Here is a 26,610-nt window from a genome sequence, read left to right as displayed (position 1 = left end):
AGATATTTTCATATAACAATATTATTTTATATTTGAATATATAAATTAGGTAAATTAGTTTGGAGGAAAATAATAAATATGAGATAAAAAATGAAATAACATCTTATATTTAAGATTAAATCTAAATCTCACACTGGCTCATATATCAGTGACTGAAGTTAGCTGGAACTTTTGGGTCTTGAACGACATGTATCCTTAAGATTAATTGAAAGCATTAAGTGAGCTCAAATGCAAAGCCGCTCTATATATAATACCAACACACACGTCTCCATGACTCAAATCCATTAAGTACTCAACAAAAGGGAACTACCTAAGAATAATGATCACCTTCTTGTTCTATTATTCCCTTCTTTCTCTTGCTTTCTTCTTTGCTCTCAAGCTCCTTCTTCAAAATAAGAAGTTCACAAACATCCCACCTGGCCCACCTTCTCTTCCCATACTCGGCAATCTTCACCAACTAGAAAAGCCACTCCATCAAGCCTTACACAGGATTTCTCAAAGTTATGGTGAAGTCTTTTCTCTTTGGTTTGGCTCTCGCCTCTTTGTCATTGTCTCATCGCAGTCCGCAGTCCAAGAATGCTTCACCAAAAACGACATCGTCCTGGCAAATCGCCCCCGGTTTCTCATCGGAGAGTATGTTGCCTACAACTGCACCACCTTAACGTTGGCTCCCTATGGCGACCATTGGCGCAACCTCCGCCGCGTCACAGCGCTTGAGGTGCTCTCGAACTACCGTCTCAACAAATTCTTGGAAATGCGAAGAGAGGAGGTGAAGCGGCTGGTTCAAAAGCTTGCTCAAGAATCAGTACACAAGGATCAATTCCTCAAAGTGGAGATGAAATCAAGATTTTCAGAGTTGACTTTCAACATTATAATGAGAATGATTTCTGGCAAAAGGTATTGGGGAGACGACAACGAGGTTGGGGATGTGGAAGAGGCCAGAAAGATTCGACAGATTATAAAGGAATTGGTGTCGCTAGGAGGGGTAAATAACAGCGCAGATTTCTTGCCCATACTTTGGTGGTTTGATTTTGGTCACTTGGAGAAGAAGCTCAAGGGTTTGGCCAAGAGAGCCGATGGGTTCTCTCAAGGACTCATTGATGAGCATCGACGCGCAAAGCAGAGAGCAAATACTATGATCGATCATCTCTTGAGTCTCCAAGAATCACAGCCTGAGTACTATACGGATCAGATTATTAAAGGCCTCATATTGGTAAGTGAAAGTAAAGAATGCTTTTACCTTTTTTATTGCACGCAGTTAGATATCTTTTGATTACATTTTATTAAGATGTGCTTGCATGCAACCTATGTTGAAGTTGATAACTTAAAAGTTTATGTCATATGTAAATAACCTCCCTAACCTTTAACACCTTATAATGAATCTCCCTGAAATTTTGCATTCATGCATATAATTTCCATACCATTAACTTTATTTGTTATTTATTTGCAAATCAACTAAAATTTATGGGTTTGTATGCATATAATTCCAAGTTTGAGAGGTTATATATGCATAAAAAAGCACTCATCTAGTCCTATTTAATGGGCAAAGAAAGAAGATATTTTTTGTCCTCTTTATAGGGCACTAAGAAATTTTTTTTATACAGATATATAATTTTATCTTTTATTTATTATTATTAACTTTATTTACATGAGGTATAATATATATTTACACAAGTTGAAAAGTTGTTGAATTTTAAATGAGTTAATAAAGGTTGGAGTTTTCTTTAGTCCATATGAAACATGTTGGAAGTAAATATTTATAAATAGGACAAGAAGAATAGAGTTTTCTTTGATTAGTTTGAAGTTATTTGCATAGACCTGATAGTTTAGGGGGATTTGTTATTAAGTTTCAAAGGTTAAACATGTTATTTGTACATTTTTAATTAATATATCTCGTGAAAGGTTTTTTTGGCCAGTACATATATTGTGAAAGGATTAAGTAAATAGGAAAAGGGAAATATCTATCGAGATAGACAGTGGGTGTGGGAGAGTATTTAATTCGATTTTGGAAATACAGATGGACCCCAGGATAAAAAGGGAATTGCATAACTGTACATTATGAGCAGTGCAAAACTCTACAACATTATGTCTTTGTACACACACACACAAAAAGCCCAGATAGAAATCATCGCACAATTTGATATTGATCTCGCAGAACATGTACTTTTTTTTTTTTTTATGGTCAAGCAGAACATGTACTTTAGATCACTTAGCTTTTAATTAAGAATTTGCCTTCTCCTTTTATTGCAGCATAGCGCAAAATATACTATATACATTAAAATCGTAATGTGACCACTTACTCAATTTACTCTAAAAGTTGATTATAAAATTTGTATTCCCTGATTTTGATTACTTTGTTAATTTTGACTTATAGGTCATGGTTTTTGCTGGAACGGATACTTCATCTGTGACTTTAGAATGGGCAATGTCAAGTTTATTAAACAATCCTCATGTGTTGGAAAAAGCAAAGAAAGAAATAGACACACATATAGGGCAAGAACGATTAATAGATGAGCCAGAAATCTCAAAACTTCCATACCTGCAAAACATTGTCTCTGAAACACTTCGATTGCATCCTGCCCTACCATTGTTGATTGCACATGAGGCTTCGAATGATTGCACCATTTCAGGATATAATGTTCCTCGTGGAACTATTGTGTTAATCAATGCTTGGGCTAACCATAGAGATCCCCAGTTATGGAGTGATCCAACGAGTTTTAAGCCAGAGAGGTTTGAGAAAGAAGGAGAAGCAAACAAGCTAATTACATTTGGGTTGGGAAGACGAGCTTGTCCTGGAGAAAGTTTAGCCCAACGAACAGTGAGCTTGACTTTGGGATTATTGATTCAATGCTTTGAATGGAAACGGGTAAGTGAGGAAGAAATTGACATGACAGAAGGAGCAGGAGCCACCATGCCAAAAGTTATTCCTTTAGAGGCCATGTGTAGAGCACGCCATCCAATCATTAACATGCTTCTTTCTTAAAAGGTTATCCAGGATAACCAAGTTGAGGAATTATGTATCCAAAGGCTTGGAATAGTAGGAGTTTCATGCTATATAAATGGTTCATTTTTAGTATTTGTTACAATCTATTGCAATAAGCGATGGGAATATCTACATGTACAAGAATAATTTCCTTCTAGTTCTGTTTTCTTTCTTTTTTTTTCCCTGCACAAACCACAGTAATATAGTATTAAAACTCAAGTTTGGAAGTACATAGAATTCAAGAAAGGAAGCAAAACAAAAATTAATGCAGCCCAAGATATGAGCAGACAGAACCAAGTCGAAATACAAAACCATGAACAAGGGTAGCACAGAAAAAGCAAAAGAAAGAGGACAATCCAAGCAACTCCGAGCCACCTGGAAAAGGTTAAGCAGGGATGGGGGTTTTGTAACCCAATCAAGAGAGCACATCCCTTCAAAAGCTGTGTAGGAGACATATCCCACAGGTGAATGAGTTAATCTAGGATTCCACTTGAAGCTACCTAGAGCATCAAAACACCGTTTGAAAGAGCATGGAATGCCTATTAAGTATCAGTTTTACTATTAGTCAGTAATCACAACATCAATCTCCATTGGCTCTCTCACCGCTTCTCACCTCTGATTTCTTCTCTCCGACCACCACCTCCATTTCATTCTCCATTAACCATTGTCACTTCCGGTCCGTTCTCATCTTCCATCTCTTGCTTCGGTAGCTGCGATGGCTTTGGAGGGTTTGTTCTTCGGTGAAGCTACAGACCATGCTATGTATGGCCAAAATCCCATTCATTGGTGGTGAAAGACGAAGCGATAGGTAGAGTTCCATGGACGGATAGTGTCACGTCCTAAAAATTTAAGGTAGACCAGCACTAGTACAAAATATTATATTCGTCGTCAATTAAAAATGCATTTCTGCTACTGCATAAGAGATATAGTAGAAATTGGAGTAGGAGAAAAAATAGATATTACGGTGTTAGGGAACTGACATCGATAAATGAATTCATTTAACTTGATAGTTATACTACCATTTATAATATCATGACTATTATATTATAATAACTTTAAGCATGTATATACCATTTATAATTCATACATATAAACATATTGTTGGCAAATATTTATATATATATATATAAGCATATTTCTTACCATCAAATTATTAAGCATTTATAAAATTTTCTGCAGAACCTTTACTATAAGTTGGACTTTCCCAAAAGTTATATGATAGCTTGTTGTTAAGCTTACAAAATTCATATTATTTCAACACATTTTTCTTTAGTTGTTATAATTTTTTGGTGAATTAATGCATACTTGGAAGTGCTTATGATGGGAAAATATGCATAGTTAATAATTGGGCTAAAGTTCTTAACAAACGAAAATATTGTTTGCTAGGAAGAATAAATGAATATAGTGCATCTATTTTCATCTTTTCTAGGACAAATATAAGGTGTCTATTTTTGTTTGTTTTAGCCGGAAGCCAAGAACAGACCAAAATAGGGTACTATATTTTCGTCTGTTCTAGCTGGGATAGACAAAAATATATATATTTTTAAAATAAATTGTGAATTTTTTATATTGGCAATTTTTATGTAACTTGCAGTTGTAAAAAACACGTGCAAAATCAAAATAGACAGCAGTCTAACAACAGTGACAGCCATTTAACATAACCAAATCATATGTCACTTTCCATCTAAATAATCCACAATTGTAAGAGTGAAAACAGTGATAACAAGTTTATATAACATCCTACAGTAACATCCTAATTAAGCATCCTAACACAAGAAAGTAGTTTAATTAATATAAAAAGCCGTAAAAATATTGTTATAACCATTATGGGATATTATTCATGCACTTATTGTGCTCCCAAAAGTATAATCTACTCCTATTTATTAAACTTTGTAATATGATCTGTCCTTAGTCTCGTAATACCGAATTAATGTCACTGCCATTTTCCTTAAACTCTAAGAATTTGTAAAAGCCATTTAATAATATAAAAAACCTTTTGCTACCTAAGTTGTAATAGTTTAAACTAACAGGAAAAGCTTGAGCTTAAAACCCCTCCCTTTTTTTATATAGATAATATAGTGATAAGTTCATATAGTAATCGAGTTTTGTCACTCAGGATTGTTTAATAGAGAAGACATTGTCCATTCTAAAGTCACAGTTGATGTATCCGTTCCAGCCAGAAGCATAACCTACAGGAAAAAATTAACAAAACAACATAAAAAATTAGACTTAATTTAGTGAATGCTCACACAATCAGGATTTTACAGTTACTACATTTTATTAATAATACGATGACTTTTGCGGCTGATATAAAGATTTGTAGCTTAGCAATTGTCCTTTGCTGGGAAAAAAAAAAGCTTCGAAATGGATCTACACTTCCAAAATCCAATCAAATCTTGAAATAATTCCTTTTCTTCATGTATTTAATCCTATCATAAGCAAAATAATATTTGAACAGCATTTAGATCCTATAATTTTTTTTTTTCATTTTCACTGTTCTGTTAAGAAGTTATTGCAGCATTCTCGAATTCTTCCAGGTTTCAAGCACATCTCAAAGAAAAGAAACTAAAAGATATCACATTTGTTAGAATTAAGTAGTTAATTTAGTTTTCTTAATCTACTCAAATCAGTTAAGTAAATCTTACCTTAAGCATTGAATGAATATTTCTTACCCATATGAGGCCCTCAATAATCTGATCTCTATGGTACTCAGGTTGTGATTCTTGGAGACTCAGAAGATGATCGATCATAGAGTTTGCTTTGTGCTTTGCATTTCGATGCTCATCAATGAGCCCTTGCAGGGACCCGTCTATTCCCTTGGCCATACTCTTGAGCCTGCTTTCCAAGTGATCATAATCAAACCACCTCAATATGGGCAAGTAGTCTGCAGCGTTATTTGCCCCTGCTATTGGCACAAACTCATGCATAATCCCTTGAAATTTTCTTCCCTCTTCCACATCCCCAACCTCATTGTCGTCTGTCCAATACCTTTTCCCCAAAATCATTTTCATGAGAGCGTTGAAGCTTATCTCGGAGAATCTTGATTTCATCTCCACTTTGGTGAACTCTTTATGTGAGTCTCGAGCAAGCTTTTGCACCAGGCGCTTCATCTCGCGTCTCTTCGCATTTCCAAGAATGCGTTTAGACGGTGGCTCGAGAGCATCTCGACTACCGTAATGCGACGGAGGTTGCGCCAGTGGTCGCCATATGGAGCGAAGTCTATGATGGTGCAGTTGTAAGAAACATACTGTCCGGTAAGAAAGCGGGGCCGATTCGCCAGGACGATGTCGTTTTTGTTGAAGCATTCTTGGACTGCGGACGGCGACGAGACAACGACGACAAGACGAGAGCCAAACCAAAGAGAAATGATTTGGCCATAACGTTGAGAAATCCGGTGAGGGGCACGATGAAGTGGCTTTTTCAGTTGGTGGAGATTGGCGATAAAGGGAACAGAAGGTGGACCAGGTGGGATGTTTTTGAGCTTCTTATCAATGGTTTGAAAGCCGGACCGGACCGGACGGTCAGACCGGTCCAACCTTCACCCGTTCATCTTCCCGGTTCGGTTGGGATGTTTTAACCGTTCAAAGGATTGGACCGCTTTAGGCCGTCCTGAGCCGGCATTTGAGCCGGAATCCGGATTAAAGCCGGAAGCCGGAACGGTTTCAAGAAAACCAAACGAGTCTGAAATTTCTGTTGCTCACCACTTGCTTCGTCTTTTTTCTACCGTCAAGCCAACTCATTTTTTCCCTTGTTCGTCTTTCTCCATGGGTTCGTGGTGGTGTTATGGCAAAAATTACAACGATGAAGAAGGAAAAAGAAAAGAGGATGGAGATGATAATAAAATCGAAGAACAAAAATTAATAAAATTTACCAATAACATTTTCTTTTCCTTCTTTCTCCATAGATGCAAGTTGCAACCTCCATCCATGCCGTTTTAGACCTTGCGAAATTCAGTAGTCGACATTGTGGGAGTGAAGAAGAAAATAGTTGCAGAAAGTGGACAGCTCAACTGCTTAGGGGAAAGTGTCTGATCGGCTCACATAGGGAAGGGAAGATAACTTTAAATGTTGCAGACTTGTGGTAAAACGCGTATTGACAAGACTTTACACATTTTACTTTTGATTTTTATTTTTTATGAGTATTTTTTAAATATAAAACATGTCATGTAACAAATCTCAACGTAATTATAAATGCATATTTTATAGTTGGCAAAAATAATAAACGTATATTTGATGATGATGATTATTATTTTCCAAGTCATCAACTTTTTTTTATTCTTTGACTTCTTAAATTACTATTTTTTTAACAAATAGATAACTATTTAATCACCTTAGTTTACATTATATATTTTCATCTCTCTTTTTTTAACTATTTTTTCTGAATAATTTTTTAAAGACATTTTTTTATATATTTCATCACAATTACAAAAGTGACATTAAATAAATTGTAAACTAATTCTTGGTTTATTTAAAGATAAATTAGAATCAGTTTTCATTTATATTAAAATTAATTAGCGTAACATTGATAATATTTTAACTATGATGGGTTGAATTGCTACTAAAATGATGAAATTGAACTATATACTTATATTTTCAAATTATCTAACAATTTGATTTTTTATTTTTTTACACACATATGTTATCATATGTTTATATAATATTATTTTTATTTAATTATTATGTTACCAGTCTGACCAGACGGTTCAACCGATCTGACCGTTTGAACCATGACCCGTTGATCTTTCCGGTTTGATATCCGGTCCGGCTTTTAAAACACTGCTTCTTATTTTGAAGGAGGAGCTTGGGAGTGAAGAAGAAAGCAAGAGAAAGAAGGAAATAATGGAATAAGAAGGAGCTCATGATTTTTCGATACCTTCTTTTGGGAAGTTTAGTGATAGGAACGGGTTTGGGTCAAAGAATACATGTGATATTTACGGCTGCTTGTGTCTCGTTTGAGCTTACGCAATACTAAGTATAACTAATTTGCAATATTTAAAAAATTAGTTCAATTAATTATTTATAATAAATTAGTATTATCTTTATCAAAATATCTTTATTAGTCATATGTAATATAATGAAAACTTTGAATATGTGCAATCATTATGGGCATTACTTTGAAAAAATGAATGAATATAAAAAACAAAACAGATTGAAATCTTATATTTAGAATCAAATTAAATATTCAATTAGCTATTATATTTAAGATCGAAAGTAGTATCTAAGTAAATGCTTCCATTAATCTTAGATCTAAGGAATGTCCTACAAAAATCAGAAGTTCAAGTTACTTCATTTGATACACATATATATTATATATACTTTTTTCTTTTTAATACATGAACTAGTTAATTAATTTATAAATATAAAATAAAATTAATATGAATTAATTATTTGTAAATGTTATTTTTTTTATAATACTAGTTTAATCATCTTCATTGAAAACTCTACCTTTAATTGAAATTTTTTTTAATAGGTGTAATCAATAAGTAGAATTCATAAAAAAAATTACAAATTTAAGGCAAAATGAATTAAAATCTTATATTTACAATTAAAGTAAATTTTTTAACTAACTCATGTGTATTTAGGACATAGGATCGGGAGGAGTATGTGTTTATTATTGCTCCTTAGTTAAATTAAGGTTAAATTTACTAACAAGTTATTGGTTGAGATGGTAAGGGATCTTATCCCGTAAGGAGAACACAAATTTGAATTGTGCTCATCACTCAATAAGCACTTTAGACCATCTAGATCTGATCTGGACAGTAGAGATTTAATATTTTTAATAAATTATTTTTAAGTAAAAAATTATTTTTTAAGAAAATAATTAAGAGATTATCTTTATTTTAGATTCTATATCCACTAAGATAATTGTTTTAAAAAAATAAAACAAAAAATTTCATTTAACCTCTCACTAGATAATTAATATTAGTCAACTCTCAAAAATTCTAAAATTTCATTGCACTCCCAAGGACCAAAATTTTATGATTGAAAAGATAAAAATACCCTTGTTTTATTTTGGAGTTGTTAATTTTCTTATATTTCTTACAAATCATTGAATTTTTGTTGTTTGAATTGTTCACTTATACCAAAACAATAGTATTTTGGGGTTGTGAATTTTGTTATATATTTTTTATAAATCATTAAATTTTAGTTGCAAATTGCTTAACTTTTATTGTAAATCGTCAAATTTTGAATTTTGATAAATTTTAGAATTTTTTGTGAATGGACTAATATTAATTGTCTACAGTAGCAATTGAATGAAATTTAACCATAAAAAGAATTCAATCTGAACAAAACAAATTTTGATAAGTTTAGTTGCTCATTCCTACAAATACTGATTGCGCTCGTGAACATGGATCTGGTGGATTGGTTGTTAGAATATAGAGATGAACTCTTCTTCGACTTTTGTCGTGTCGTGGCGTGGCGAGGAGCTAAAGGCTCTTGAGGGTCGGCAAAATTTGTCTATTTCTTGGAATTATGTCGTTTTGGTTTGCGCCGCGTTATTTTGATGTAGATTTTGACAAGGGTCTTATCTTGTCTGAAAGCAGGGCAGACTACCCAGTGCCTATATATCACCCTATCACGTGCTCTGTTCAAACTGGGTCCCCCACAATTGACACAAATCTCACGAATAATGCCAAATATTTTTGCTACTTGGATTAAAATAAGTTAAGTCTTTAAATTTTTTTTTTGAAAAAATAATTATCAACTTAGAACTTAGAGAAAATTGCAAATAAGGACTCGATCTCAAATTGTAAATATAAAATCTTAGTGAAATGTCTGAAATACCCCTCAAATAAAATGTGATTTGGCTTACTGAAATTGTTATTCGCTAAAATGAACTTGTCAATTTTCATAGTCAACTTGTTATTTTGCATAACCTCAGTCAAGTTGTGATTTGGTCCACTGAAATTGTCATTTGTTAAAGTAAATTTGTCATTTTTCCTAGTCAACTTGTTATTTGACTGAGGGGCATTTCAGACGTTTCACCAAGGTTTTATATTTACAATTTGAGATCGGGTCCTTATTTGTTATTTTCCACATTAAAGGTCCCAAATCATAATTTTACATATTTAAAAGTCTTTATTTGTAATTTTCTCTAGAACTTATTATTATAAACTTTTATGTTGTTATTGAGATTTTTTTTCATAATTATGCTTCTTATCTAAAATTTTGTACCAATTCTCCTAATTTTTAACTCAATACAATCTTTTCAATTCTAAATGATTAAATCTTTAATAATGTCGAAGAAATAGTTTAGTTTTTATAATATTTTCTAAAATATAAGAATTAATATTTTAAATGATTTAAATTTAGTGAAATTAAATTGCGCAAAATCAAAAGTTAGGGACTCAATTTTAATTAAATCAAAATTATAAAGATTAAACGATTATTTTGTTTTAACAGATATAATGTTAGGCATTTTTATCAACACTATAAAAAATTTCTCTCAATATATAATTAAACAATCATTCAATTCGTCAATTCATAAATAAATGTTTGTTAGAGTTCTATTTCCGGCCTGCTTATCAGTTAAGAGGTTAAACTTGGCCATATTGATATTTAATTTATCATGTTCGAGCAACACACCTAATCAGTTAAAAAAAGGGGCGAAAAAGTGCATTATGCTACTCATGCTCCAAGAAATTAAATTGATGAGCACTATTCTAACCATCCAAATTAAAACTGGAAAGTCAGATTTAATTTAATGTTACCTAATGTTTATATTTTTAATATGTTTTTATTTTTAATAGATATAGAATTTGAAATAAAAATAATCTTTTAATTATTATTTAAAAATTAAAAATGTTAAATATAAACCATTTAAATCGGGTTTAGATTATTCATATTTGACCACAATTGCCTTAAAGTTACTATAATTTGTAGAGCTGGTAATATGAGTTGGACCTGCGGGTCCAACCCGCCAACCCACCAAAAAAGATGGGTTGGCCAGCAAATAAAATTTTTAACCCGCATTGTTTAACCCATAACTTACCGCAAGTTAGCTCACCAACCCGCAGATTAACCTGCGTTTATTTTTTTGGTATTTTTTTGATTTTATTACTTATTATAATTATATTATTATATTTTATATCCTATCTAAAAAATTAAAAAAAAAACCATTATCATTTATTTGGTGTTTTCAATCAAATACTTAAAGGAAAAAAAATAAAAATTTCATTATATTTTATTTACATTGTATAAGAAAAAATATTTAAAAATGACAAAATTATTTTTTTTAAAAAAATAATAGTTGGCAAGTTGGCAACCCACCATGACGAGAAGCCAACCCGTTATTACATGGGCCTTGTCAACCCGCGCGACTTAACCTTTTGTTGGTTGGTCCATATTATCACCCTTAATAATTTGTCAGTTTCTATATATGTGTGCGCGTACGCACACTTCGAACTTTGGTCATTTCAAAAGTGAAAATGTGCATGTTTACGTCTTATTATTATTATTGGAATAAAAGACGGCGTGAAAATATTTAGAGTCTAGCTTCCTAAAGAGAGCCTAGGAATACAATTTTCTAAGGCGAGAATGGCTTTGTATTCCACAGGAGCAACATTTATAATGACAGTTTCATAACATCCATTTGATAACCTTGGCCGGCCAAAGAATCGAAGGCAAAAGTCTTGTCACATGTTAGGAGGTTGTGAATACATTTGATCCAGCCATTGAGAGGATGACGGTGAGTTAGGTTGCTATTAATAAATTGCAATGCTTCTGCACAGTGGCTAGAGACAATTTCTTTTCGGTAATTGTGATTCCAACTTAGGTGCATTCCTTCATTGATTCCCATAATTTCCGCAGCAATATATGGGGAGTGTATCCTCGTTTTTTAACAAAACAAAGTTTTCAAACTGCCTCATTGTCTCAGAGCGGGTAGCTTCATCATTCTAACACACCTACTGCCCAATCTCAACCAACTTTTTTGAGGAGGAATTCATATTTAGAGAGTCAGTATAGGATGGGTCGAGGATGTTTTTAAGAGATTGAAGCTTCTCAATAATTCTCTAATCAATATTTATCTTTTTTTTTTTTTATGGTAGTCCTTGAAGTAGTTGTGCATGTTAAATATTTTATCAAATATAGTTCTAACTAATACATGTAATTAGTAAGAGTATTTTATAAAAGACAACACCTATTTATTACAAATAACTAAATTAATTTTTAATCTACTTAAATTAATTAACTAGTTCTCATAAGTACATGAGGTAATACTAAGTATCCTTTCATATGCCCGAGCACACATGAGCGAAGAGCTTTTGCCAAGGGATTTTCCTGAAATTTACAACTGCCCATCTCATGTTCATATATCCTTATATTAAGGTGAGGGTGCTGAAATTTCATTTCAATATAAATATATACACACACGGAGTACCAACATGCCATATTCATCTAAAATATACTCAGAAACGGAGTATCAATTCATTAATCTACCTATATACAAATGAAATCCTAATTTAAATCATCAAGAGGACACACATTCATGGCAAACTTTGCATTTACATGGTTCAACCCATACTCCTTTTAGATAAGCCGAAGCCTAAAGCTTTGGTCCTCTCTCAAGCGATATCCTACCCACCTAAATCTAGATAGGAGGGGTGATGAATGTTGGCAACTTAATAACGCATAAAATATAAATCAAATCATTATTTAAAATTCAAAGCAACTTATTTTTTAATTTAAATAATATATATTAGCACATTAAAGTGTCAAATTAACAAAATCATTATTGATATATGTTGCATCATGTTAGATCATGTAATTTTATAAAGGATTAAAATGATTTTAAGTGAATACAACCTAATAAAAAATAAACAAATATAATTATCAAAATGATTAAAAATACCTCAAACAATTATAATATATATTCAGGTTTAAACAGGCTGGATCTTGACAAGCTTCAGGGTTAACCGGGTCAGGCCTAAAGCCCATTTGGCCTAAAATCATGTTTTCTTGAAAGCCTAGCCATTGATATGCTTGGGTTTAAATTGGCCGACATGATAGATTCGACCCATTTTTTTGGTCTCTAATTCCATGAGAGTACACAGTAATTTCCCCTTAATCTTCACTTTTGAATTGGTTAGGTGATAGGTATTAACCGAAGATGAATATTGGTGCAGTTATTATTATATGCTGTATATGAGGTAATGGAACTTGGGAATGGGATCCTCTATATGTCTATCATCAATCAAAACATTAAATAAGATCAAACCCAACACATACACGCACACACATTACCACGTTGTGTCTTCATGGCTCAAATCCTACTATTTTACCCAGCCAAACGAATTTCTTTCCTCTCTTCCTTATGACCGGAGTGGTATCTATTATTTTATCTAATCCATGCATAACCAATAAGCACATAATCTACAGCAATTTAAGGCGCAAGGGCGGAAGGAAAAAGAACGTGAAGCTTTATCTAATAATTAACTGTTCTGGTGCGTTTGTGTGTCTTACTATTTGTGTGAAAATTTGCTAAGTGTTTGGCAATGTCGATATGTATGAACGCTGCGGGGGTCAATGCAGACGTGATATAATACGTACATACTAAACACAAGGGAGATTGCAGAATTTGATTTTTAAGGTGATAAGTATTATCTCCCACATGAATATCAACATAATACAGTGAGAAGCATCGAGTGAGCAACAAGAAAAACAAAAGTAAACGAATATTACGTATTGAATGACGTAATTGGAAATCGGGGAACAAATCCTTTACAATATTTTATTAATGCAAACATTGTTCAAGATCATACGCTACACAAGGTCTTCTTATAATATATAACAGCCACGAACATACTTGTCTCCATGACTCATCCGAAGAAAAGTACCAAACAATGATGATCATCTTCTTATTCTATTATTTCCTTCTTTTTCTTGCTTTCTTCTTCACTCTCAAGCTCTTCGTTCAAAATAATAAGAAGTACAAAAACATCCCACCTGGTCCACCTTCTCTTCCCATTGTCGGCAACCTCCACCAACTGAAAAAACCACTTCATCACGCCTTTCATCGGATTTCTCAACGTTATGGCCAAATTGTTTCTCTTTGGTTTGGCTCTCGTCTCGTGGTCCTTGTCTCGTCGCCTTCTGCAGTCCAAGAGTGCTTCACCAAAAACGATATCGTCCTGGCAAACCGGCCCCGCTTTCTCCTCGGTAAGTATCTTTCCTACAATTACACCGGCTTAGTGTTCGCTCCTTACGGTGACCACTGGCGCAAACTCCGCCGCATCACGGCTGTTGAGGTGCTCTCCAACCACCGTCTCAACAAATTCTTGGAAATGAGAAGAGACGAGATGAAGCGCCTGGTGCAAAAGCTTGCTCAAGAATCATGTAACGAGTTTGCGAAAGTGGAGATGAAGCCAAGGTTTTCAGAGATGATGTTCAACACTATGATGCGAATGATTTCAGGTAAGAGGTATTGGGTAGATGACCATGAAGTTGGGGACGTGGAAGAAGCAAGAAAGTTTGGAGAGATGATAAAGGAGTTGGTGACACTTGGAGGAGCAAATAATCCTGCAGACTTCCTGCCCATATTGAGGTGGTTTGATTATGATCACGTGGAGAAGAGGCTCAAGAGTTTCGCCAAGAGATGTGATGGGTTCATGCAAGGACTCATTGATGAGCATCGAAATTCAAAGCAGAGAGCAAATACTATGATAGATCATCTTTTAAGTTTTCAAGAATTACAGCCTGAGTACTACACAGATCAAATTATCAAGGGCCTCGCTTTGGTAAGTAGTTAAAACTGTTTTTTTTTTTTTTTGTGCTTTTTGCTTTTGTGAAATCTTTTAATTTGTTGATCTTCTCTTTGAGGTGTGCTTGTAACGTATGTTAAGCTTGCGGATAGTAGATGTAGAGTTAATGATGGAAGAATTTGAGAATGCTGCAATAAATTCCTAGCAGAACTGCAAAAAGGAAAAATAATGATAGGATTTGAATGCTGCTGCTATGGGGGTTTTCCAAAAAAGCACTATTTTGAAATTGATTTTACTTCGCCAATTTTGACATGTAGGTCATGCTTCTTGCTGGAACGGATACATCGGCCACGACTTTAGAATGGGCAATGTCGAGTTTATTAAACAATCCTCATGTGTTGGAAAAGGCAAAGAAAGAAATAGACACATATAGGGCAAGAGAGATTAATAGATGAGCCAGACATCTCAAAACCACCATACCTGCAAAGCATTATCTTTGAAACATTTCGATTGCATCCTGCAGCTCCAATGTTGGTTCCACACGAGGCTTCAGATGATTGCACCATTGCAGGATATAATGTTCCACGTGGCACTATGGTATTAATCAATGCTTGGGCAATCCATAGAGATCCCCAAGTGTGGAGTGCTCCTACAAGTTTTGAGCCAGAGAGGTTTGAGAAGGAAGGAGAAGCAAACAAGCTAATTACATTTGGGTTGGGAAGACGAGCATGTCCTGGAGCAGGTTTAGCTCAACGAACAGTGGGATTAACTTTGGGATTGTTGATTCAATGCTTTGAATGGAAACGAGTAAGCGAGGAAGAAATTGATATGACAGAAGGAGCAGGAGCCACCATGCCAAAAATTATTCCATTAGAGGTCATGTGTAGAGCACGCCATCCAATAATTGATACACTTCTTTCTTAAAACGTTATGGAGGATAGCTATTTAAAGGTCCCTTGCCCGGTTGTCATTGTCCTCAGAGGCAATGGATTGATTAGTTCTTAATACTCATTGGCCCTCAAAAAAGCATGAGGACAGGATTCTCTAATAAATTGTAACCGTGTATATCATCTTCCTTGATCGCGGCAATAATGAGGATCTCCTTTGATTTGTTTAAGCTATGGTAAGCGTTTCAAGTAGTCAACCCGCTGGTTCTCACCTTATGTTCTTTGCTTTTGTTATTGTTTCTATCGACTGAGATTTCAAGTTATTAGATATAAGATAGAGATGAAGAAAAAGTACCATTTTTCACGTTTGTTTAAAGTAGAAGTAAAAAATATGAAGTACTTATTACGTTTTTTCTTTTTATGTCAAACCAAAACAAAAATAAAAAGTCAGTCAAAACAGAGATAAAAAGACTGTGTCATAGTAGTAGTGGACTTTGTTGTCCTATTTGATACGAAACATTAAAAATGAGAGATAAAGACTAGAATTGTAATTGAAAAAAGTCACTAAAAAAGTCTTTAACATGAACAATTACTTGTTACATGGGATTAGGCAAACCATGAAGTAGAATTAGAAAATATCACTTTCCTCCATGATATTCCTCAATCCCACATATATGGGTTTCTTTAATCTCATATAATAAGCAATCTCTCATACCTAATACTCTTTTAATAGATTTTTTTCAATCCCAATTCCAATTCTTTATTTTCAATGCTTCATACCAAACTATGCCTGAGTATTTGGGACCTCTTCAAATAATTACTTTATGTTCTACGAGACAAAGTTTCTATCTTATAGCACAAGAATACTTTTTGTTATTAGGTTAATCCAAACTGACACTCAATAGCAAATTCATCCAAATCTAAAAATTGATTCCATCAAACTCTTGTATAAATAGTAAAGTCCAAGTCCTTTAACTAGTTTTTCTTTCGCCAACTGATATGCAGCAACATTAGCAAACGAGAAAATTGCGTCTCGTTTAATCTTGTTCGTTGGCTTCAGAACATTTGTTTTCAATAGAAAAGGGATTTAGGGAGCATTTCTTTCTTAAAAATGCTCCCATTGGTACTCAGTATGCTTGATCTTTCTTTTTTTTTAATACTTATGTTTGAATTTTCAAATGGTCATTTTTTGTACTGAAAAAAATTAAAAGTGAGTTTTGAAAATAGCAAAAGTGTAACGCAAAAATCAAATGGGTAATGAAAAAGATAAAGGTTGATTACTAGAGAATTTTAAAAAGAAAAATCTCTGAAAAAGACCCTTAAATAACCCAAATTCTTATTTGGGTTATTGAACTTATCAAACTCCTAATTAGGTCACATGACCCGAAAAAGGATTTTAAAATTTTATGAAATGACTCTAATGTTCTTTCATTAGAAACCTAAGGAAATGAGAATTTTCTATCATTTTTAAATTGGTAATTTAAAATTCAAACGTATTGACTATGTAATTGAACTTGTTAATTTTTAAAGTTGTATTGTGATCATTTTTTATTTAAAAATTTATTGAAAGTGTATATTGAAGACAAAAATTATTAATTTAGAATTAAAATATATTAATAGTGAAATGTAACATGTTACTTTTTAAGGTTATATTATGATTAAGTTTTATTCAAAAGCTTACTACAAGTGTTATGGGGACATAAAACTGTTAATTTCGAACTGAAACTTGTTAACTACGTAATTAAACTTATGAATTTTTTAAGATTGTATTGTGATCAAGTTTTATTTAAAGACTTGTTACAAGTGTGTTATGAAGACAGAAAGTTATTAATTTACAATTAAAATGTGTTAACTGTAAAATTGAACATGTTAATTTAGAATTTTCTTTTGATTTCTAATGAAATAGACATTATAGTCGTTTTATAAAATTTTAAAATTTCTCTTTAGGTCATATGACTTGATTAGGTATTTAACAAATTTAATTACCCAAATAAGAATTTGGATTATTTAAGTGTCTTTTTAAGAAATTTTTTCATTTTAAAAATATTATTAATTATTAAAAAATTAAGATATTAAATATGAAGGAAATTAAAAAGGGCCTTGGTCTATCTTTGAAACTTAAAAGCTCTAAAATTCAAGGTCTTTATATGAAATTCAAATATCATTTCCCCTGGTACATATCCAGTCTTGCCCGCCCCTCGCAATTTAGAGAACAAAGTGGCAACAATATATGTAAGCGAGATAGACTAATGGGAAGATGACGGAAACATGATTTGGATTGATTTAGAGAAAACAGAAGAAGGCTGGGGGTGCAAAGCAATTCAAAGTCCCGGTACGTCTTGAGTTGGAAAGATGATTGATTTACTTTTCTTTTCCTAATAAAATATTGCAATTATATTTATTAGGCGAAGAAGCAAACTGACATATTGCAACAAAATTTAGTTCGGCGATGTCTTTTGTCATTTTCTCCAGCTTTTCATTCTTTTCCACAGCCTTTTTTAAAGATATTATATCACACAGCCAAAAATTTCAATATGCACCAGTGCACCTTTTGTTTTTTTGTTTTATTTTAAACCGCAAGAGCAAAATTATATAACTGGCATATAAAGTTATTTTCAAAGGTCAATTAGTGCCTAGTTTGAACCACGATGACGATTTCTTATTTATGAGGTAGCTGGAGAAGATAATGGTGATGGTAAGGAGTTTGAAGATGGTGGAGCTGATGATCAAAACAGAAATTTCAATAAAGTTCATTATAGAATTAGTGAACATGACCAATCTCAAACACTTAAAAGACAATGTCAACAGAAGTTTTCAAATACTTTGATTACTATCATCTCTGTCATTTTCAAATTCCTTACCATCACCCTTCGCTGCCATAGAATTATTAATATTTGACTTATTTTTGTTTATATTTGATAGTTTCAAACCACCAAATATGAAAGAATTACTTGACAGTTCTTTGTTAATAACTATTAAATAAGATCATCTTATTTGAAAATGAAAAATAAAGCGGCTTCATTTTTTATTATATACAGTTATTTGGTATTATTTTGGTTTTTATTTACGAGACAATATAATCATTGATAATAATAAGCGAATATAATATTAAATAAAAAATTATATTTATGGAATTCAAAATCCAACAAATTATAGATAAACATCATACATTTAATAAAAAATTAATCACTTGAACACTCTATGCAAAGGAACATTGTCTCTCCTTTAGAATTCTAAAAGAAAATTCCACAATAATGTAGAAGAACATTGCCACAGTCCATGGATCATGTATTAGTACTTTCAGTCACTTCGATCATAAAGGCAGAATCATCTCAGATACCTTCATAATAGTACACTATTTTATTTGATTCATCTCAGTATTTTAGATTAGTAAATCTGAAGTAGTGATTTTCTTCTCCAGCTACCTGATAAATAAGAAATGGTTATCATGATTCAAATTAGACACTAATATTTTCTGACCAAAAAAAAATTAGACACTAATATTTGACCTTTGAAAATAACTTTGCATTCTAGTTACATAATTTTATTTGTTCTCTCGATTAAAACAACAAAAACAAAAACAAAAGCTGCATTGGTGCTAGTGCACATCGAAATTTTTTAACCATGTGGTCTCTGTGTCCCTTAAAATCTCATAATATCTTCACAAAAGTCACGGAAAAGGATGAAAAGTTGGATAAAAGGACAAAGGATAAATAAATTTTGCCACCATGTCAGAGTTTGCTTCTCCCTATTATAGTTTCGTCATACCTTGGATCTTGTGTTAAAAACACAAACAAAAACTATGCCAAACTTTGTTATCCTCTCAGATCTTTAATGTGTATCATATTGGGAAACAAAAGTAAATCAACAATCCAGCTTCTAACAATCTAAGGTTATAAGTAAAATCGGACCGCCACCTGCTATCTGTAGAAGAGCATTCATTCTCTTCCTATCTCCGTCTCAAGACAAAGAAAGACTAGCATACAGAGACGTAGAGTTACGAGAGGGTTGGGGATGTTTGGTTTCTCCCAAAAATACTCTTTACAAACACTTTTGGTCAAAATAAAATTTCTTTTACGTATTTCATACACATAAAATTATTTTTAAAATTATGATTTTGTTTTCGTCCAAACACTTTTTAGAGCAAAAAATATCAAGAAGGAGGTGAGGAAGAATAAGAGGCTTTGAATGGATCAGGTAAGACATCCAAGGATTAAAATGCACTATGAATTGCAAAAAACGCAGCATTAAGATGCATTTTTTACAATTATAAGCCAATATATCACTCATTAATCTCTTTTTTCAACAAGTCCATGATGAAATTTCATAACAGAATTTCAAATGCAAGAACCGACAAAGCAACGTATCCATACAAAGCATGCAAAACTAAAAACTAGAAGGGAATTGTTGGTATACATGTAGATGTCCCCATTCACTTATTGCAATAAATTATATCAACTACTAAAAATGCACTTTTTATAGCATGAAACTCCCACCCACACACAACCCCACGCCTATGGATGCAATTCCTTAACATAGCCTTCATCTACAGCATTTTAAGAAAAAAGCCCATCAATGATTGGATGGCGTGCTCTACACATGGCTTCTAGAGGAATAATTTTTGGCATGGTGATCCCTCCCCCTTCTCTCATATCAATTTTTTCCTTACTTGCTCGTTTCCAATCAAAGCATTGAATTAACAATCCCAAAGTTAATCCTACAGTTCGTTGAGCCAATCCTGAGCCAGGACATGCTCGTCTTCCTAACCCAAATGGAATCAGCTTGTTTGCTTCTCCTTCTTTCTCAAACCTCTCTGGCTTAAAACATGTAGGATCACTCCACACTTGGGGATCTCTATGAATTGCCCAGGCATTGATTAATACCATAGTGCCTCGTGGAACATTATATCCTGCAATAGTGCAATCATCTGAAGCCTCATGTGGAACCAACAATGGTGCAGCTGGATGCAGTCGAAGTGTTTCAGAGACAATCCTTTGCAGGTATGGTAGTTTCGAGATGTCCGGCTCATCTATTAATCGTTCTTGCCCTATATATGTGTCTATTTCTTTCTTTGCTTTTTCTAACACATGAGGATTGTTCAATAAACTAGACATTGCCCACTCTAAAGTCACAGCTGATGTATCCGTTCCAGCAAGAAGCATAACCTACATAACAAAATTTACACACAAAAAAAATCATCATTACAACTAGACTAAATTTAATGAATGCTCACACAAAATCAAGATTTTGCAAATCTGCTACAATGGTGGGGTCTGCACTTCAAAAATCCAGTGAAACGCTGAATTAAATAATCCCGTTTCTTCATGTACTTAATCCTATCATAACCAATTTTTTTTTAAAAAAAGAATTTATTGCGGCATTAAGATAGATCCTGTAATTTTTATTTCCTTTTTACGGTCCCGCTTACAAGTTATTGCAGCATTATTCTCAAATTCTTCCCTCCTTGACTATACTTCCAGTAGTAGCCATGGTTTAACTATTCCGAGCAAATCTCAAAGAAAAGAAACTAAAAGATATTCCCAAAAACAAAAAAGGACGAAACAGGTACGGTTTTACTTACCAAAATGAGGCCCTTAATAATTTGATCCGTGTAGTACTCAGGCTGCGATTCTTGGAGGCTCAAGAGATGATCGATCATAGTATTTGCTCTCTGATTTGCATTTCGATGCTCATCAATGAGTCCTTGCAAGAACCCATCGATTCTCTTGGCGAAACTCTTGAGCCTGCTCTCCAAGTGAGCAAAATCAAACCACCTCAATATGGGCAAGAAATCAGCAGGGTTATTTGCCCCTCCTAGTGGCACCAAGTCCTTTATCATTTGTCGAAATTTTCTTGCCTTTTCCACATCCTCTACCTCACAGTCGTCTCCCCAGTACCTTTTACCTGAAATCATTCTCATTATAGTGTTGAAGGTCATCTCTGAAAACCTTGATTTCATCTCCACTTTGGCGAACTCCTTATGTGAGTCCTGAGCAAGCTTTTGCACCAAGCGCTTCATCTCGTCTCTTCGCATTTCCGAGAATTTGTTGAGACGGTGGGTCGAGAGCACCTCAATCGCCGTGATACGGCGGAGGTTGCGCCAGTGGTCACCATAGGGAGCGAATACTACGGTGGTGCAGTTGTAAGAGATATACTCACCTACGAGAAAGCGGGGCCGATTTGCCAGGACGATGTCGTTTTTGGTGAAGCATTCTTGGACTGCGGACGGCGAGGAGACAACGACGACAAGACGAGAGCCAAACCAAAGAGAGATGATTTGGCCATATCGTTGAGAAATCCGGTGAAAGGCTTGATGCAGTGGTTTTCTGAGTTGGTGGAGGTTGCCGATAATGGGAAGAGAAGGTGGACCAGGGGGTACTTTTTTGAACTTTTTGTTTTGGAGGAAGAACTTGAGAGTGAAGAGGAAAGCAAGAGGAAGAAGAAAATAATAGAATAAGAACGAGCTCATGGTCTTTTGACGCTTCTTTCTCTTTAGGAAGTTTGGTTTAGTGATATTATTGTTATATATAGCGGCTTGTGTTGCGTTTGAACTCACGTAATGCTTCATCAATCTTATATCCAAGGGATGTCCTTAAACAATAAGTTCCGGTTGCCTCATTTGATAAGGTTGAACTGAACTGTCCACTCGTCTAGTCTTAAATATAAAAGTTGGGAGTTGATCTTGATTTTAGATATAATATCTAAATCTATTTTATTTCATATATTTATAATTTTTTTCAACTAATAATTTTCTTAACTCATAAATTGATATATAATCTAATTAGAATACATAATTAATAAAGTAATATACTCTCCGGTTTTTAACATAGGAGCTAATTTGAGAGTTGATATTGGTTGTAAGACCTATTCAATATTTTTATTAATTTTATTGATATTTTATAAACAATAATTAAATAGTAGAGGAAGGAAAGGAATTAAGGATGCTGATTAAGGTGTTTTAAAAAAAAGATATATTATTATATTAACTAATTTAACTAATATTTTAAATCTACTTAAATTTGTTAATTTGATTAGATGAGTATTTAATTTTTACAATCCACTGAAATGAATTAAATAATTGTTATGTTATATCAAGGACTTAAAAGAGGATATTGATATTCATCTTCATGTCGGATCAGCTTCCACGGAGAAGCAATTAAAAGGAATCTTCATATCCTTACAAATACTGATGATTACATGTGTGAATATTAATCCTTCAAGTTTTGTCATGATTTAGCGAGGGGGTAATTGGCTCTTGAGAGTTTGCAAAAATTGTCCATGCCCTGAAATAATGATGTCGTTTTGTTTGTCGCTGCGTGATTGAGTGTAGATTTTGATAAGGATCTTGTCTTGTCCGGAACTGGAAGCACAGACTCCACGCAGACACACACACATGAACTGTCAACCTATCACGTGCTGATGTGAACACATTGGTCACAGACAACGCCAAATATTTTTGCAAATTTTCTCAACATAGACACGTTGGCTCATGACGAGGATGGCACGAGGATCATGTCCTCATTAAGTTACAAAAGAAATATTTTATTTTAACTTTTACATTTAATAAAGGGTATAGAAAAATTAATGTATGCTGGCAAAAAAAAAGAAAAGAAAAATTAATGCATACATTTCAGTTTTACATTTTTAATACATTGTCTAGGGAGAGGGGGTAAGTTTTTTTTTTGTTTTAGGCCAGCTTATAGAGAGTATTACGTAAGTTTAGTTACTTAAATACTACCTCCGGTCATAATTATAAGACCCAGTTGACTAATTTGAGGAGATTAAGGAAATAAGTTAAGTTAGTTATTTGTAACAAATAAGTGTTGTCATTCCTAAAATATCCTTGCTAATTAAGTGTGTTGGTTAGAACTATCATTATTAGAAGGACTATCTTGGAAAAAAAATGCATAAATATGAGAGACAAAATGGATTGGGGTCTTATAATTAGGACCAAACTAAAAGTCAAACGGGGTTTTATATTAAGGACCGGAGGTAGTATAAGAAGTGAATTTTTAATCCTTCTAACTTTAATACCATTGGTTTTATTAAATGAAAAATGATCACTTAGCGAATTTAAATAGTAACTCTGTAATTAACCACTAAGAAAAACAACTAAACAAAAGTTGTAAATAATATGAATGAGGGACTTTATACATTTATTTTAACAAATTTGAAATTTGAAAAACGTGGTCATCATTAATTGTTATTATAGTAAATAGCGAATAAAGCATAGCGAAAAAGACCTTATTGATTGCTAAACTATTATAATAAATTTGTTAAAAAGCTATAGTGAAAATTTAAAAAATTAATGATTAACTTATATGCTATATCTGATCCTTAATATAAAAATTAATTAATTAATTTGAGTAGGTTAAGAAAATTAGTTATTTTAGTTATTTGTAATAAATGTATGTTATTTTTTTCTAAAATACTCTTGCTAATTATATGTATTAGCAAGAATTACCATTTAATGAAATCTTTAACATCTACAACTACTATAAAGACTAGTTTAGGGGAAAATAGATAAATATAAGAGATAAAATATATTACAATAATATAAATTGAATGATAAACTAATTCTAATACTCATCCGGTTATTAACATAGGACCTAATTGTTAAGTTAATTTTGGTCCTAAATATAATACCTATTTTTTATATTTATAAATTTTTTCTAAATTACCCTTATAAATACTCCCTCAACCATAATCAGTAAGTGAGGGAGGGAGGACATTAAGAAAGATGATTATGGTGTTTTAGGAAAAACATGTCATATTTCTTATAATTAACTAACTTATCTAACTTTTTAATCTAATCAAATTAGTTAAATAGATCTTATATTAAGAACTGGAAGAATATTAAAGACTAAACGTAATATTATGTTTTATTATTTTATTAAGAAATTCCAGTGGCTCGAAGGCGTCAGCCAAAGTTTTGGCATCCAAGTTGCTAGCGAGGGGCTTTGACCCCTTTTTTTCCCCCAAATAAGAGCACCCGTGTTTTTTTGCTTTAATTTCAATAGAAAAAACATATAAATATTTAATTCAAAAACGAGAGGAAACTAGAAGGAGCTTTGTTGGCAAGAAAACACAAGGGTTTATACATTAATTTTTTATTAGGGGTTAATATAATATCTAATCTTTAAAATTTGGACATATTTTAATTTTAGTCCTTCAAATTTTAAACTTATAATTTTAATCTCTCAAACTTAGTTTGTTTTAAGACGTTAGTCTTTAGACATATAATGATTTTAAATTTACTAAAGTGTCATAAATAATATTAAAATAATGATTTGAACTCATTAGATAGTATCGAGCTGAATCTCATGTGGATAACAGAAAGGGAAAAAAGCCAAGAACAAAGTCCCCAGTTGTTTCTTCCTCGTTATTCGTTTTCAGGACCCATTCATTGTACTGCATTTTGAGAATCCATGCCCTTTTGTATAATCCTTCTCTGAATTGCATTATGAGAGCTTGTTCTTTCTTTCCAGTTATCCACAAGATCCAGTTAGGTGTCATCTGATGAATCCACATCATTATTTTTATCACCATTTATGACATTTTTGCAAATTTTAACACCATCACATTTTCAAGGACTAATATTTTAAGTCGGATTCAATTTCAGGCATTAAAATTGTAGATTTAAAATTTAAGAGATTAAAATTAAATTGGGGTCAAATTTGAAATTTCATACACAAAAAGTATACTGCTTTCAAATTTAATTTATAAAATGTGAAATTTTATTTATAATGTACAAATAAAATTTTATAATTTAAATAATAACGATCCATCGCCTTGGTCCCCGCAACGATGCAACGCGTGTAGGTCTATCGCTGCGCTATGATCAGGCTGATGGGACCACCGTTAGGTCTGAGCTAGTCTGATTTTATGATACTTTTGGCAGTGAACCGTTGGCTTTTGTTTCCTAACTCCCATTGGAGTAGTGGACAAGAAGATGAAGAAATATTTTCTTGGATCCTAAACAACCGTATACCACTTCGATGCTTAATACATGAATCACTTCTATGCCACTTTTATTACGTACGGATCAAATTAGAAAACAAATACAACACCGACTCTAAATATAAGCCTTATATTTAGAATCAGAACGAGTATAAATATGCTACAATTACTGACTTACGTTTATAACCAAAATTTCTCTTACGAGGAGTTATATTTATAACCAGAGTAGTATGTTTTAGACGTTGTTTTCATCCTCTTATATACACACAGTGTTGAAGTTCCAATTACGTCATTTCATAAATGCTTAGACTCCGATTTTTCGGTCTGCTTCTCAATTAGAGGTCAAACTTAGCCATATTGATTGATATTTATTATAAAAAGAATTGAATTATGCTACTTATGCTTCAAGAAATTAAATTTTCAGCCTATATAAATGTATCTAGATCTGTTGGTAAAATAATACTTCCGTATGGTATTCAGACTCAATAAAAAAATATTTGATAAAACAGACAAATGGATTTCGATAATGATTACACATGGGAATATCTGGATAGTGATGAGTGGGTTTTAAAATTTTATTCCTTAATATAAGACCTAATGATTGAGCTGATTTTGATTTTAGATATAAGACATATTTCTTATATTTATTAAATTTTTTTAAATTATTTTATGGATACTCCCTCAACCATAATCAAGTAGAAGAGTAAGAGATAATATTAAGAAAGATAATTATAGTGCTTTAGAAAAAAACATGTCATATTTCTTGTAATTAATTAACTTATCTAACTTTCTTAATCTAATCAAATTAGTTAAATAGGTCTTATACTAAGGACCAGAGGAGTATAAATGTTAGGTTTTGACATTTACCGGCACTGCTAAGAAGGAAAAAAAAAAAGAAGAAAAAGAAACCTGCAAAGTTTGAGTTGGAAGGAAGCAGACCAGGTAGTAGTTTTTTTCTATCTTATAATTATCTTTTGATTGTTGTATGTCTATTTATGCCATAATACAGTAGTTTAGCATGAGAACATGTAAGTATAGGGTTATGGATACATACATATTATATATATATATATATATAT

The 26,610-nt window shown here is 32.7% G+C and overlaps 3 protein-coding genes and 1 pseudogene across 3 annotated transcripts; 2 read left to right on the top strand and 2 right to left on the bottom strand.

Annotated features, from left to right (window-relative positions):
• The first annotated feature begins 319 nt into the window (after nucleotides 1–319).
• On the top strand, nucleotides 320–3,104 carry LOC114726950 (cytochrome P450 81E8-like). Its single transcript, XM_028913663.1, has 2 exons — nucleotides 320–1,213; nucleotides 2,375–3,104. Exons 1-2 carry the CDS (start codon nucleotides 320–322, stop codon nucleotides 2,981–2,983), a joined length of 1,503 nt encoding a protein of 500 aa, XP_028769496.1. The 3' UTR covers nucleotides 2,984–3,104.
• Nucleotides 3,105–5,091: 1,987 nt separating this feature from the next.
• On the bottom strand, nucleotides 5,092–6,288 carry LOC114726948 (cytochrome P450 81E8-like). Its single transcript, XM_028913661.1, has 2 exons — nucleotides 5,656–6,288; nucleotides 5,092–5,172 (listed from the first exon to the last, which is right to left on the bottom strand). The coding sequence occupies exons 1-2, from the start codon at nucleotides 6,286–6,288 to the stop codon at nucleotides 5,092–5,094; spliced, it is 714 nt and encodes a 237-aa protein (XP_028769494.1).
• Nucleotides 6,289–13,826: 7,538 nt separating this feature from the next.
• Nucleotides 13,827–15,608, top strand: LOC114726947 (cytochrome P450 81E8-like; annotated as a pseudogene).
• Nucleotides 15,609–20,127: 4,519 nt separating this feature from the next.
• LOC114726952 (cytochrome P450 81E8-like) lies at nucleotides 20,128–22,040 on the bottom strand. Its single transcript, XM_028913664.1, has 2 exons — nucleotides 21,153–22,040; nucleotides 20,128–20,736 (listed from the first exon to the last, which is right to left on the bottom strand). Exons 1-2 carry the CDS (start codon nucleotides 22,038–22,040, stop codon nucleotides 20,128–20,130), a joined length of 1,497 nt encoding a protein of 498 aa, XP_028769497.1.
• Between the last annotated feature and the right edge of the window lie 4,570 nt (nucleotides 22,041–26,610).

The sequence above is a fragment of the Neltuma alba genome, unplaced genomic scaffold (assembly GCF_004799145.2).
Source record: "Neltuma alba isolate B1F8T4 unplaced genomic scaffold, ASM479914v2 tig00012415_pilon, whole genome shotgun sequence".
Classification (NCBI taxonomy): domain Eukaryota; kingdom Viridiplantae; phylum Streptophyta; class Magnoliopsida; order Fabales; family Fabaceae; genus Neltuma; species Neltuma alba.
Note: the sequence above shows the minus strand (reverse complement) of the source record. Positions and strands in the feature narration are given on the sequence as shown.